The 13,638-nt window shown below is 35.9% G+C and overlaps 2 protein-coding genes across 9 annotated transcripts in view; one reads left to right on the forward strand and one right to left on the reverse strand.

The window, feature by feature from the left end:
• kiaa1549la (KIAA1549-like a) overlaps window positions 1-13,152 on the forward strand; it is a 128,367-nt gene extending 115,215 nt beyond the window's left edge. For all 8 annotated transcript variants that reach the window (XM_087312006.1, XM_087312007.1, XM_087312008.1 and 5 more), the window contains 7 exons: window positions 1,009-1,138; window positions 2,748-3,116; window positions 3,205-3,302; window positions 7,893-8,032; window positions 8,807-8,964; window positions 9,170-9,244; window positions 11,383-13,152. In XM_087312006.1, the coding sequence (XP_087168132.1) occupies window positions 1,009-1,138; window positions 2,748-3,116; window positions 3,205-3,302; window positions 7,893-8,032; window positions 8,807-8,964; window positions 9,170-9,199 (925 nt within the window). In that variant the 3' untranslated portion in view covers window positions 9,200-9,244; window positions 11,383-13,152. The remainder of the gene's footprint in view (window positions 1-1,008; window positions 1,139-2,747; window positions 3,117-3,204; window positions 3,303-7,892; window positions 8,033-8,806; window positions 8,965-9,169; window positions 9,245-11,382) is intronic.
• Window positions 1-13,638, reverse strand: part of LOC147830838 (uncharacterized) — a 688,366-nt gene that overhangs the window by 349,342 nt on the left and 325,386 nt on the right. The gene's annotated exons all lie outside the window — the stretch shown is intronic.

Here is a 13,638-nt window from a genome sequence, read left to right on the forward strand (position 1 = left end):
TGTCTGTTCTAGTTCCTTAAAATAGCAATGTGACAACAATGCACCTTTACACACCTCCTTTCTAGACGGGAATACCCATGAGTCCATAAAGAGGCTCAAATAGTTTTTCTATTTAAACAACTTGATGCAAAGCTGGAACATTAGGGTTGCATTGTTCTGAAAATAGCAACAAATCGTGCCAAACACGTCTTGCCCCCTATTGTGCTGGGTTTATGATAGGGCGCATAAAGTTATAAGTTTTTTCATAATTAACAATACGATCAATTAAAATGTTCATAATTAACTAAAATTTTCAAGGCTTTCAGTTGTTTTAGTAGATTAAAAACATTAATCGTGTTTTTAAAAATCTATATATTTTGTTTTGAAAAAGGTGAATAATTGTTATACAAATAACAGCTTAAATTGATATCAATTGATGTAAAAACTAAAATATTACATTTAGATGTAATTTTATTACAGTTTAAAACAACTAATTTCAATTATTAAATATTATAAAATTCATTTTATACATGTAATGCAAATTTTTAACTTTGGTGCTTAAGAAACATTTCTTATTATTATCAATATTGAAAAAAACTGCTATAATTTCTTTTCAGTGATGTATTTGATTTTGTAAACACTGTAAATGTCTAGTAAAATGTTTGATCAATTTAATACATCATTGCTGAATGAAAGAATTTTTTTATTTAAATCCCCTCCTTCAAGTTTACAGCAGTTTTACAGCATATATTTCATTTGCATAATTCCTACTATTGTGCAATTCCTTCTGTGCTAAAACAACAAAGCTCTTACAAATAAACAGCCCTATTTATTCTTATTCTGTTCCCCCTGTGGCATGAATGAAGATCTTTTTAATGGGCTCAAAAAGAGCATGTAATGTTTAGACATTAATATTTTAGCTTGTGTAAAAATAGAAATGAATCATAACTTATATTGCCCCTGACTTTCGTAACAATATGTTGGTTTATAAGGTCACAATACTGTACTTTTCCCTCCTCCTCTGTCCAGTGATTCCCACAGGGAGCCAGCATATTGGAGCAGGCAGTCTCTGAACACCCCGAGCCCAGTGGAGACGGAGATGGACATGCTGGTCATGAGGGAGAGATCTAGAAGGGGTATTCGCAACAGTGGCTATGATGTAAGTTCCTCATATAAAATCTTCTGTTCTAAAGTCTTTCCGCTCTGCGTGTGTCATTCATAGTTCATAGAGCCAGCTGAGATTCGTTTTGCTTTGGCGATGGCTATCAGCTCAAGTTTGCTTCAAGGCTTAGATTAAAGCAGTGATGTCCAAACTTGGTCCTGGAGGGCCGGTTCCCTGCTGAGTTCAGCTCCAACTTAATTTAACACACCTGCCAGGAAGTTTCTAGTATATCTAGTAAGAGTTTGATTAGCTGGTTGGAGCTAAACTCTCCAGGACACCGGCCCTCTAGGACTGAGTTTGGATACACTTGGATTAAGGTGATTAAGTTTAAATCTGGATTATGACAGAGTTTGAGATTATGTAAAAATAATAATGACTTTTTAAATTATGTGGATTGAAAATTTGTGGAATTAAAGCTGGCACACTAATAAGGTCCAGAGCCTCTCATTTTAGTCACTAATGTGCCTGTAAAATCATGGGAGGGATTTTTAACATTACAATTTAGCTACAGTCACCTCCATAATGCATACAAATAGCCTTACTCGCATCCGGGTCACGGCACCAATTTACAAGTGCACAGCATCTGTTCAGTTTCATCTCTTTAACATTTGTGTGGAAGGTAGGTGCACTAACATGAACACTAAAGGCTGTAGCCTGTAGCATCTCTTGCTAGTGTGTTTATCAATTAGCGGGGGAGTAAAGTTTATCTACAGATATCAGAAATGCTGGCCTTCATTACACTCAACACCTCTAAAGATGTGGGATTCAAACCATTGTGTTTGACATGGGAGGCAGGTGCACAAAAGTGGATGTCTAGCATCAGTTGCTAGTGTGTGTCTCGAGGCCAGAAGAGTGAGGCTTATTGGTACGTATCGTGTTAACTCACTCCTTAAATTTCTCTTATATCTGGGTCACGGCACCAATATACCAATGCATACGTGCATGCAGTTGTTATTTTCTCTATTCCTCACTTCCATCTGGGTCATGCCACCGGTAGCTATGTATCATCCAAAGATGCAAATTAGATTAATGTGCAAAACTGGAATATCGCATAAAACAATTGCAAATAAAACTTCCTGATTAACTGACGGCAAATATCACAAAGAAAAATGGAATTTGCTGCAGTAGAAAAAACACTATGGGCCTTTTTTTGTTATATAATAAATTACTTGCACTTGAGAAGATGAAGAAGAAATGCAATGAATGCGCAGGTGCTATTGGAGGTGTGAGACCTCTCAGATGCAGATGCTCAAGAGATTTCTGGAAGGTAAAAATACAAAATCACTTCGGTAATGGTTTTTGAATGACCAAAACAACATGTCAGATGTTGTCCCTGCTCATAGTGGGATATTCGAACCAGAGATTCCAATATGAGTGGACTAAAATGGACACTGAAGCCTCTAACGTGCCTCTTGAGGCCAGGGGAGTGAGATGTACCCCAACAACTCTTACCAGCCAGCCTGTTATTCTTACCACTCTAAACATCACACCCATTCGGGTCACTGCACCCCTTCATTTACTGTACCTCTAGTCAGTTGCTTGTGACCACACACTAGAAACATTTAGGAAGTTATTTGATCATGTCTCCTCATTGAATCTACAACAGGGTGAGCCTGAACCCTTTGAAGAGACGGATGTGGACCGTCTTCTGAGTTCCCTGGGCTTTGGAGGTGGCCACCAGGTTAAAGGCCACTCCGACTCATCCACTCTGAGCTCACAGCCCTCCATCGACGAAGTGAGGCAGCAGATGCACCTTCTCTTAGACAACGCCTTTGGTTTAGCCTCTGCCGAACCAACCCCAGCAAACCACCACCACCATCACCACCATCCTCACAGTGCTTACAACCCCAGTCATGGCAGCCCTTACCTGGATGGAGTCACCAGCGCACCTGGGACTATGAACCACCCCAGTGGAGCTCTACAGCGCGGCTCCTCCTTTGGGCCAGACATGCACCAGTGTAGCCTCCCCAAACCAGTGAGTGCAATTCTTTGACAATATTCACCATTGCGATATGTATGCAAACGTTTGTTGATTGCTTGTTGATTGGTGATTGGTTCTGCAGGGATTCAGGTTTACCCAGCTGCCTGATATGGGTTTGGGCTCCCCGCCACCCCTCATTCCTCCAAGAGGTGGAGTCCCACCTGGAACTTCACTTAGATGGTGAAAGAAACTTTCGAATATATTTTCACACTTTTGTGTTCATATTGATATTTGAAGCACACATCATGTTTTATTATACTTTGGTATTGCTGAATTCTTGATTCTCATTGGTTAATGAACATTTAAGGTGAACAAGTAGTTCCAGGCAGGTGTTGTAAGTCACTGCACTAAATGTTTTTCTTAAAGGTGCAGTAGGTGATCTGCCAGAATACTAACGTTAGCATAAGAGCTTTGAAAATGTACGTCCCTTCCCTGCCGTCCAAAGTCACGCCTCCTTAAGTCATGGACGTGTGAACGTGCACAGAATAGGTGACAATCTGATGGCGATTGACAACCTTATATAACACTAGATCATGTCATTTACCAATATTGTCATTTACCAACATTTACCAACTTTATGGAGACACGCACTTTGTCCAGCATAGTTGTTGACAGCTGTTGGACAGTGGGTGCATGAATTATTTTCCTGGCACTGGGGTAAATTTGGTTTTATATTTGCACATTCGGACTATATCCTTTACAATATAATTTCAGAAAAGTATTGTTTGAAATTTTAAATAGAGAAATCATATAATCAGTTAATGACTATAAAATATAATTTTTTTACATTCAATTAAATAGTGCTAATGTTGTTTTGAAGTCATACCTACACGTTATTTCAGACTCAATATTCAAAGTAACGGTAGAGTGTGTACTGTAGGTTGTCATTGTTCAAAAAATGAATGAATGTGCGGATATAAATCACCTCAGTAAATCTGTTTAGGGTGGAAGAGCGATGTTTAGTTGTTTTATTACTCAACTAAATAAAAATCAGATCAGAAAAAAGGAGTGCTAAAAGCAGAAATACCCTGTCATTGTTTTACATTACACTTACGTTACCAAGACAACTGACTTACCTTTAATTTTCAGTTGTGCTTGAAGATCCTCTTACATCACTTGTTTTTATCTTCTTTTATACTTGAACAACTAAATGAATGCTTGGTCTTTTTAACCAACACTGTTATCGATGCTGTAAAAGATTTGCCATGAACTTAAAAAATAGCCAATATTTCGCCGAACGTTTTCAGTGGCTGAAAAACATCTCCATGCATATAAACCCCTTCATAAACAAGAACACAATCTACGTAAGCTGTTTGTGACTAAAATAGTTCTAAAACATACCTGTCTAAAAGTAATACATCAGCCATGGTGTCACCCTTTTGATCTTTGTTTTGAACTGCATAATGTCATTGCCCTCCAGTGGGATATCGATTTAGGGTTTAAAAAAGTTCTGATTTGCATTTTTGGCAATAGCCTTTTCAAAAACAATCATTCTTTTCATGGGTACAAGGCCACATTGCTCTTTCGTAAAGAAGTTCAAATTGATGAGTTTGCCTGATGTCACTCTCTTGCTGCGTCTTCTACGCCATTTTGTATTATAAATAGTGTCAGTAGTGCGTTTACACTGAAAACTCTAAAAATAATAAGCGCACTTTAATTACGTGAATGATGCACTTATTTAGCCAGTAAAATGAAGTGTGTAATGATGGACACTTCACACGCTCAACGACCACAGGTTTGCTCATGTAGCGGAAGGGGCGGAGCTATCGGGCGCACATGTTGGATAACTTTATTTATTTTGGATGGTGAAAGCAAAATTCTCTTACAAGAGGTATTTAGTGCCTCCCAATGGTGAATGCGGTTATATGCATCACAGATATTATTTGATAGCTTGGTCATTTATTTCACTGATTTGGCAACCGTCAAACGTCATCAGGGAAACGGTTTAAATTTCGGCTTAGTAAAAAAAAAGCATTAGTGCTCCATTTGGGACGACACTACATACATGTACTATGCTGTTGAGTGTGTAAGTGCATAAGTACATAGTGCATAGTGTATAGTGTGCCATTTGAGACGCAGCTTCTGTCAGCTGTAGGTGGCTTTACGTCCACAAGTAAATGACGAATGTGTCTGCATGAAGAGGCTGTGCAGGAATATAAATTTAAATTTGTTGACACACTTTGAGTTACCTGTCGTAATTTAGTTATTTGTCAGCCCGATAAATTTTAATTGGACGAACATTTTTTAGTCTTATGCCTTACGCAGAATATAAAAATACATTTTACACTTTAAGCATTACAATCAGAATGTGAAGAGACTTTTAACCAGCACAACAAAAAATGTTTCTGAAGACAATCACCTACTGTACCTTTAATTATTTCTAAAATTCTGCAACACCAAAAGAACCAAAACCTTTACATGTATTAAACAACAAATGATTTAAACAATGATTTAAATAAATAATTTTAATGTTTTTACCTAGTAATTAAATGTTATTATGTCCTAAATGCACATACTTTTTCCTCTCCTATAGAAACACATACCAATAAATTACTGGCACACACATGCACACATGCACAAATAGGTGTTGTCTGTGCTGTCCTGTAACCTTTTAAAGGGGAAGTGAATCACTCTGTCACGTTTAGATTATTTTGTAGATTGGATTCCACATTAATGGAAATATATATACAGTAACAAACTCGATTAATGTAACCATTTAGAAGAAAACAGTATGTTTTACTATAGCTTTTAGACCTTGGGCGCCACCATCTTGGAATGTCGCTGTGTTTGACGTCACAGGGTTAGTTCCGTTCCCTCAGCTGAACAGATACAGTAGAAGTACGACGCCACGGAGCATGGAGACTGTATAGCCTAATTGAACCCAATGCTTGTTGTGGACATGGAATTGGTGCAAATACAAGCATCAGATGTGTGTCTAATATAAAAATGTATAAATCTACTTTTTTTACATTTTAATTACACATCATTTGATGCGCTTTGGTCCACTCTCTGTATCACGCTGCCTGACTGCCTGTCTGGGTTTGAACCATAGTAGTAACGGACTGAATACAGAGACTGGACAGTCTAAACCGATGCTTGAAGTTGTTTACGTGTATCGCAAAGCTGCTGCAAATACAACAAATACAATTAAAATGATACATGACTTTACACTTTACTAATACTCGTCTTTATCTTTGTGTGAAAATGTGAAAAACCACGCCGACCTTAGTTTAGTTTGAACATGAAAAGAGGTGAGGGCTGTAGTAGTGAAAAGTGAAAGTACCCGCAGCCATTACCTAGTTGAAACAATGGTTGAAACCCATACAAGTAGGCAGACAGGCAGCGTAATTCAGAGAGTGTAATTCAATGGCTTGTAATTAAAAGGGAAAAAAGAAAAACATAATAAACATATACATTTTTCTATTAGACACACATGTGATGCTTGTATTTAAACCGACTCCATGCTCACAACTTCATGTTTAAGGTTCAATTAAGCTTTACAGTCTACAGTGTTCAGTCCTTTACTTCCGCTGTATCTGTTCAGCTGAGGAAACAGAACCAACCCCATGATGTCAGACACAGCGATATTCCAACATGGCGGCGACCTAGGTCTAAAAGCGATAGTAAAACATGCCGTTTTCTGATAAATGATTACATGAATTGAGTTTGTTATACAGTTAAGTAAGAATTATTAGCCCCCTTGACTTATTAGCCCCCCAGTTTATTTTTTCCCCAATTTCTATTTAACGAAGAGATTTTTTTCAGCACATTTCTAAACATATTAGTTTCAATAACTCATTTCTAATTACGGATTTATTTTTTCTTTGCCATGATGACAGTAAATAATATTTTAATAGATGTTTTTATTAGGTATTAAGCTTAAAGGGCAATTTAAAGGCTTAACCTACATTAATTAGGTTAACTAGGCAGGTTAGGGTAATTAGGCAATTTATCGGATAATGATGGTTTGTTCTGTAGACTGTCAGAAAAACATTGCTTAAAGGGGCTAATATTTTTGACCTTAAAAGGGTTTGAAAATATTTAAATCTGCTTTTATTCTAGCTGAAATAAAAAATAAGACATTCTCCAGAAGAAAAAATATTATCAGACATACTGTGAAAAATGTCTTGCTCTGTTAATAATCATTTGGGAAATATTTAAAAAAGAAAAAAAAAATGTAAAGAGGGGCTAAAAATTCTGAGTTCAACTGTATATATTTGCATTATAGTGGAAATCAATGTACAAAATAATGTAAACTTGACGGAGTGCTTCATTTCCTCTTTAAATATCTTTTCACTATTAAAAATTATGACATTTTGAAGTATTTTCCAATAAAAATAAAGCAATTAACAATTAGATTGATTAGTAAACAAGTAAAACCTGAAGAAGTGAAATATTCAATTAGTCAACATTTGTATCATTATTTTTATATTATCAAATGATTATCCATTATTCTTAAATGATTATGACTGTCATATTTCCATTCAGAACTAGATGAGCTAGAAATGCATATCCAGCTGATCCCGGCTCACAGTGAGAAAACATTTGATATTTTTAGGCAGCATTCTTACTGTACCACACAGAATTACTGCGGTGAGCCTTGTGTATATTTATATAAGTGTTTTCCTTTGCGATTCTGTGGCTGGCATGCACTGAAAGCGCTGCTGACTGCATTGAGGTGTGTTATGCGGCTCTGAGGCGATGCTGGCCAGCGTTTCCCCCTGGTGGCCCCATCACAACATAACAAGCCTTCTTCATGTGTTACTGTAGCTCCACACCAGACATGAGTCTGAAGCCGCGGGTCTCCGAGGCCTCTGAAATGAGTCAGCACAACGGCACCCCTTACCTGCCCATCAACAGAGCTCCGTTCCCTGCTGTCACTGTCGACGAGTCCATGACCAGCTACTCAGGTCAGCGCGCAGAGTCTGCAGAGCTGTGGAAAAATAAAACAACACCGGGTTTAGATACTGACCCAGGTGGATTCATTGTTTACAGAAAGAAAATAAGAAAGTAGTTGGGTTTCTGCTCCAGATGATTTTCAATAAGAGAAACTAGCACTCATAAAAATATTGACATGTCTTTTTGGACATGTACTATGGTGATATATACATATATATATATAATAATTTTTTTTATATGTGCATTGATAATACCAGCATGGTTAAACCATATCTTTAAAATGGACCATGATGTATATCATTGTAATACCATTCACATGTACCATGGAGAAAAAATTGTAATGTGGTAATATTCTAAAATTTTTGATGTCATTTTAGTGTCAAAGCTTTTTTTAAATATAATATTTTATTGTGTCTTTTTTTTATATATTTTTAAGTGTATAAAATATTGTCTTTTCTCATGTATTAAACCATGGTAAAAATCATTTTATGTGGGCCATGACATGTATGATGTTTGTGATGTGTACCATATACCAATTTACTTTTTTATCCATCATGATTTTTTTACATGTACCATGGTAACAATGCTTTTTATTACATGTACCATGGTAATATAATCATCTTTGACATTGTATTATAGCAATAGCATAGGGTTTTCACATGTATAACAAAATAAAACAAACAAAAAATGCTGTGTTTTTTTTGGAACACTAATATAATGCTAATATCGCATCTTGAATGCATTTTAAACTAATATTTTTGTCTATCGTTTTTATCATGTTACAGGAAACCCAATGACAGCAGTATATGCCATATCTGCCAACCGGCCCGGGTACTCGGACTACTTCGTCCTCTCTCCACCGTCCTCGTACCGCAGCCCGTCCTGGATGTCCTACCCTCCAGAACCAGAGGACCTTCCGCACCAGTGGAACGACACAGTAAAGGCAAGCTCTGCTTCTGTTTATAGTTCCGTCAACATGACTAAACCTACCCGATGTCTGCTAACACATCTGGTACTGTGACCTTATTATGTCTTCTGATTATGCTTTAAGAGTGAATAGTCCACCTCTGGGTTTCTGTATTGTCTCTGCTGTGTCATTTTAAACTGAAATGTTTTTGTTATGTTGATCTTTTTTCTTTTCTTTACAGAACCAGTGTCACCTGGAGACCATCTGCTGAACTGGAGTTATTTCTGATGTTGAGCAGACACAGAATTTTAACAGGGTACTGGTACTTTTAGATATTTTGGCACTTTGCTTTATGGATTTTGTAAATCATATTGTAGCTGATGAGCAACTTCTTATGGATGGTTTTAAAAATTATCTGAAATTTCATATTGCACATTAACCAAAAAAAAAAGATATAAAATATATTTTTTAATGATATATATTTTTATATATCATTATTACCTTATGTATTATAAATGTTATTTAATTTGAATTTACAAATTCATGGCTGCTCAACAACAGCCAATAAAAAACTGTACAAAAGCACGCACATCACTCTTAACTGGGTGCCCAGCCAAAAAGTAAAAAGTGCAAATTATACATTCAAAATGGTGGCAACACCAAAGCTCCAAACATGCAAATGTATTAAATTAAAAAGGCTGACACAAAGCGTGTGTCGTTTCGAACCCACGGCTCTTCATCAGACAGTGTTCATCACTAGGTGCTCCTTTTAGTACACTTCCGGATCACATGTTCTCCTTTTATCTCACAACAAGAAAAAATATATATACTTACATTTATATAAATTATACACCTTAGATATTCAAACCGAAAATACAGATAAAGAACATAATATTACATCACAAATGATAAAAAACAGAATGTACCAGGATACAACAACATATACAACTGAATAGAGCCAAAAAACTTTAACCAAAAAACTAATTAAACATTAAAGAAATATTAAAGAATTATTAAAGAAAAGGACGATTGTCAAACTCCTCATTTAAACCTTTTGGAGACAATGTATCTAGAGTGAAAATTTAAAAGGCTTCACTTGTAACAGCAATTTGTAAAGATCTTCTCTCTGACGTGGACGATTCACAACTTCAATCCCTATGTATTGTAGAGTGGAGACAGAATGTCTCATAACTGAGAAATGCTGCGCAACAGGACTTCTAGGATCACAATGTCGAATAGGGCATCGATGTTCAGAAATGCGAATTTTTAAAGGTCACATTTTTAAAGTCTATATATTTATTTCTTGTAGAACAACATACTGTATATTACACTATAAAACCAAAAAAACAACATTTTTCTTACACAAATATTCACTCAGTAAATAAACATTTTAATAGATTATCAATAAGCATACATATTCTGCTTTGTCCCCTAAATTTGTTTCTTAAAGGTGTGTGAGATGAACATCTGAAAATAAAGAAAACATTAATAAATACAATAATGGTAATAAATAGCAATGGTTCCCTTCAAAGATGCGAATTAAATTGGAATAACGCACTAAAAACGTGCGAATAAAGCAGTGTTTCCATCCAATAAGTGAAATAGAATAAAATCGTCATTTTCTGATAAACTGACACCAAATATTAAAAGTAAAAATGAAATTTACTGCAGTAAGAGAAGCTGCGTGAATCTTTTCCTTATTTAAAAAATTACTTGCGCCTTGGAAGACGATGCCGACACGCAATGAATGCGTGGTGGCGTTTGAAGGCATTACGTAGAGCATAGAAGCTCTTGACTATTCTGGAGGTAATTATTAACACTAATGCTGAATAGGGTATTTGTTAACAGCACAGCCACATCTTTAATGGATAACTGCGGTCTCCTGATATGCAGTTAAATAATTACGCTTAATAAAATTAAAAAATTTAAAAACTTAGCAGGAATATTATCTTTAAATACATCACTCACCAAGAAGCCATCCATCCAGCCCCCTGCCACCTTGGAGCCTCCTCGCTGTCTCTCTTTCCAAATTTGGACCCAACTCAGCACAGAGCTCCAAGAGGATAGCTCTTGGAAATCTAAAACGGCTAATAAGCCAGTCATCATCGTAGGCCAGAAAATCACTGTAATCCCTAAAAACGCGTTCCCTTCAGATTCAACCATTGACAATGTCCTTCAATAAGGCCAACGCTGCCATTGCCATAGACTAAGGGTTGTATTCATTTACCAATCCTTTTAAATGTTCTAAATCACATAATTGGTAAAAAAAAAATAGTGTCAATGAACTCATTTTATTAAATATAAATGAATAGCAATGTTTTTCACATGTGTTGGTGCGATACTTTGTAGTGTGCAATTTAACATAGTTGCCTCAAGGAGTCGCCAATGGGAAAAAAAAAAACAAACACACACAAGAAATACACGTACACATTGCAATATGTTTGTATTTTTCAGGGTTGCACACCACCAAAAAGAATCCCGGATTCAGCGACCCCTAACCGACCACAACACTTGGTTAAAAACAGCCAACCTAACCCCAAAGCCACAAGGTCACCTGCCAGCCTAAGCGAGATGCAGCACCCGATGAACCAACGTCTACAGTGAGGGTAAAACCCACCACAACAACAACCGCTCACTGGCCAAAACTGTGTTTTTCTTAAAGCTTTTTCAAATTAAGAAGTGTTGTATCTTATGCAGGTGGTTTTATGTGCATTTTAAACACTTGATTACTAATAACAAACAACTAAAACACTTTTTTTCTTGCTTCATCAATGCCTATCTGTGTCTTTTGCTCTCATTCATGCATTTAAAAAAAAAAATGTAGGTGATTTTTTTGTGCACTCTCTATGGCTTATGTACGTAAAAAACAAACAAACAACGATGATGACGATGAATGATGTTAAAGAAATTGAACATTTGAAGGGATGTGACATCCTGTACTGTATTTACTGTAGTCAAAATGCAAAAAAAAACAGTATATGCTTTTTTCTTTCTCTCAAAAAATGCCATAGTTTATGCTGTATTGAAGTGTCTCACGATGCACAACCGTTCATGAAAGGCATGAATTGTGTTTTACGTGTGATTTGGGAGGATAGCCATAAAGTGGACAAATGATGAATGGATGGAGGGATTCATATTTTTACTAGCCTTTTTGTAAGAGTAAGGAAAACCGACATATTATATTGCCTTATAAAAAGGTACCAAAATATATATCTATATCTATATATATGAGATCAAGTATGCAGCATATGCCAAAATTGACTTGAAATCTAATTAATTGAAAAGTGTAGCATAGTATTATAATATGACATAAATTTGCTACAACTAAGCAAGTACGGTGTTACAGAAGTAACATTAGGCATGTGTTCTTATAAGAATGAGTCTTATGCATGTAGTTTGGACATATGAATCATAAGGGCTTTGTATGTCAAGAAAGTCCCATATTTTATTGGGCAGTTATAGAACGGATGTCTACTGTAAAAAGAGTCATACATGGCAAATATCCCATTAAGTAGTTGCTACATGTTACTGTACTTTAAAAACCTTTCTTTAATTTATTTTTGGGGTTAAAAGTCTGTTTTGTTGCGATGAATCAAGCTAGATAATCGGATTATGAAAATAACATAATGTGTTGTGTAAATTATTACAAATGCCACTGTTGTTTGATTTGTGTTGAAATGAACATTGTCCTTTCTGTTTAACTTCGGTGGTGCGGGGGATGTGCAAATATCATGTAATTAAGGTTTTCTTTTCAAAAGTTTTTATATCAATCAAATCACCCTCTTTTTTTGGCCAACAACGAAGGACATTCTGCTAAAAAAAAATGCTACCAATGTAAAATATTGTGCTTCAGATGTTAAAAAAAGACAAAAAGACCAAAAAAAAAAAGCCTCGTTGTGAACCTATGTGAAAAAATTGTGTAATAATCATTATGTGTACATCATCATAACAAATAAGATGTTGACTTCTTTTCCTACTTATACAACACTAAACAACCATATTTGCCAGATGTACTGTATATTTCCCTTCGTTAATGTAAAAAAAAGCGCTTTAAATGTTCTTGTTACTTTTCTTTTCTTCCTGATGATTTTATTGAGCATATTGTAAAATAACCATCATTTCAATGGTTTAACACTTTGGAGGACTCATGTTTTTGTGGGTTACACACTGAATCAAATCTAATAAAAACTAAGAAACATTTGATCATTTTAAAAATGATAAAAAGTGAGTAATGTTGTCTTTTTTATTCTCCAGTGATCGACAGTGGTGAAGTACAGTATCTATATTTACTCTTCTACACCCAGAACATTATATCATTCTTTTTACTCAACAAAATTTCATAAGAATGTAGTTTGTTATCTGCGCAACTAACCATGGTTTTGCTATAAAAAAAGAAAATAAAGTAATAACAAGTAAAGCATTTAACCACTGTACTTGCAGTAAAACTGTGGTTATACATATGGTAATCAGTCACCCAAGAATTATTGCTTTTTTACACTGTAATGAACCATGGTTCATTTTTGGAATAGGAATTTTAAGCTTATATTAATCAACATGGGGGCCAAGCAGTGGCGCAGTAGGTAGTGCTGTCGCCTCACAGCAAGAAGGTTGCTGAGTCGAGCCTTGGCTCAGTTGGCCTTTCTGTGTGGAGTTTGCATGTTCTCCCCGCGTTCGCGTGGGTTTCCTCCGGGTGCTCCGGTTTCCCCCACA

This window comes from Danio rerio, chromosome 25 (genome assembly GCF_052040795.2).
Source record: "Danio rerio strain M-AB ecotype USA chromosome 25, GRCz13ab, whole genome shotgun sequence".
NCBI lineage: Eukaryota > Metazoa > Chordata > Actinopteri > Cypriniformes > Danionidae > Danio > Danio rerio.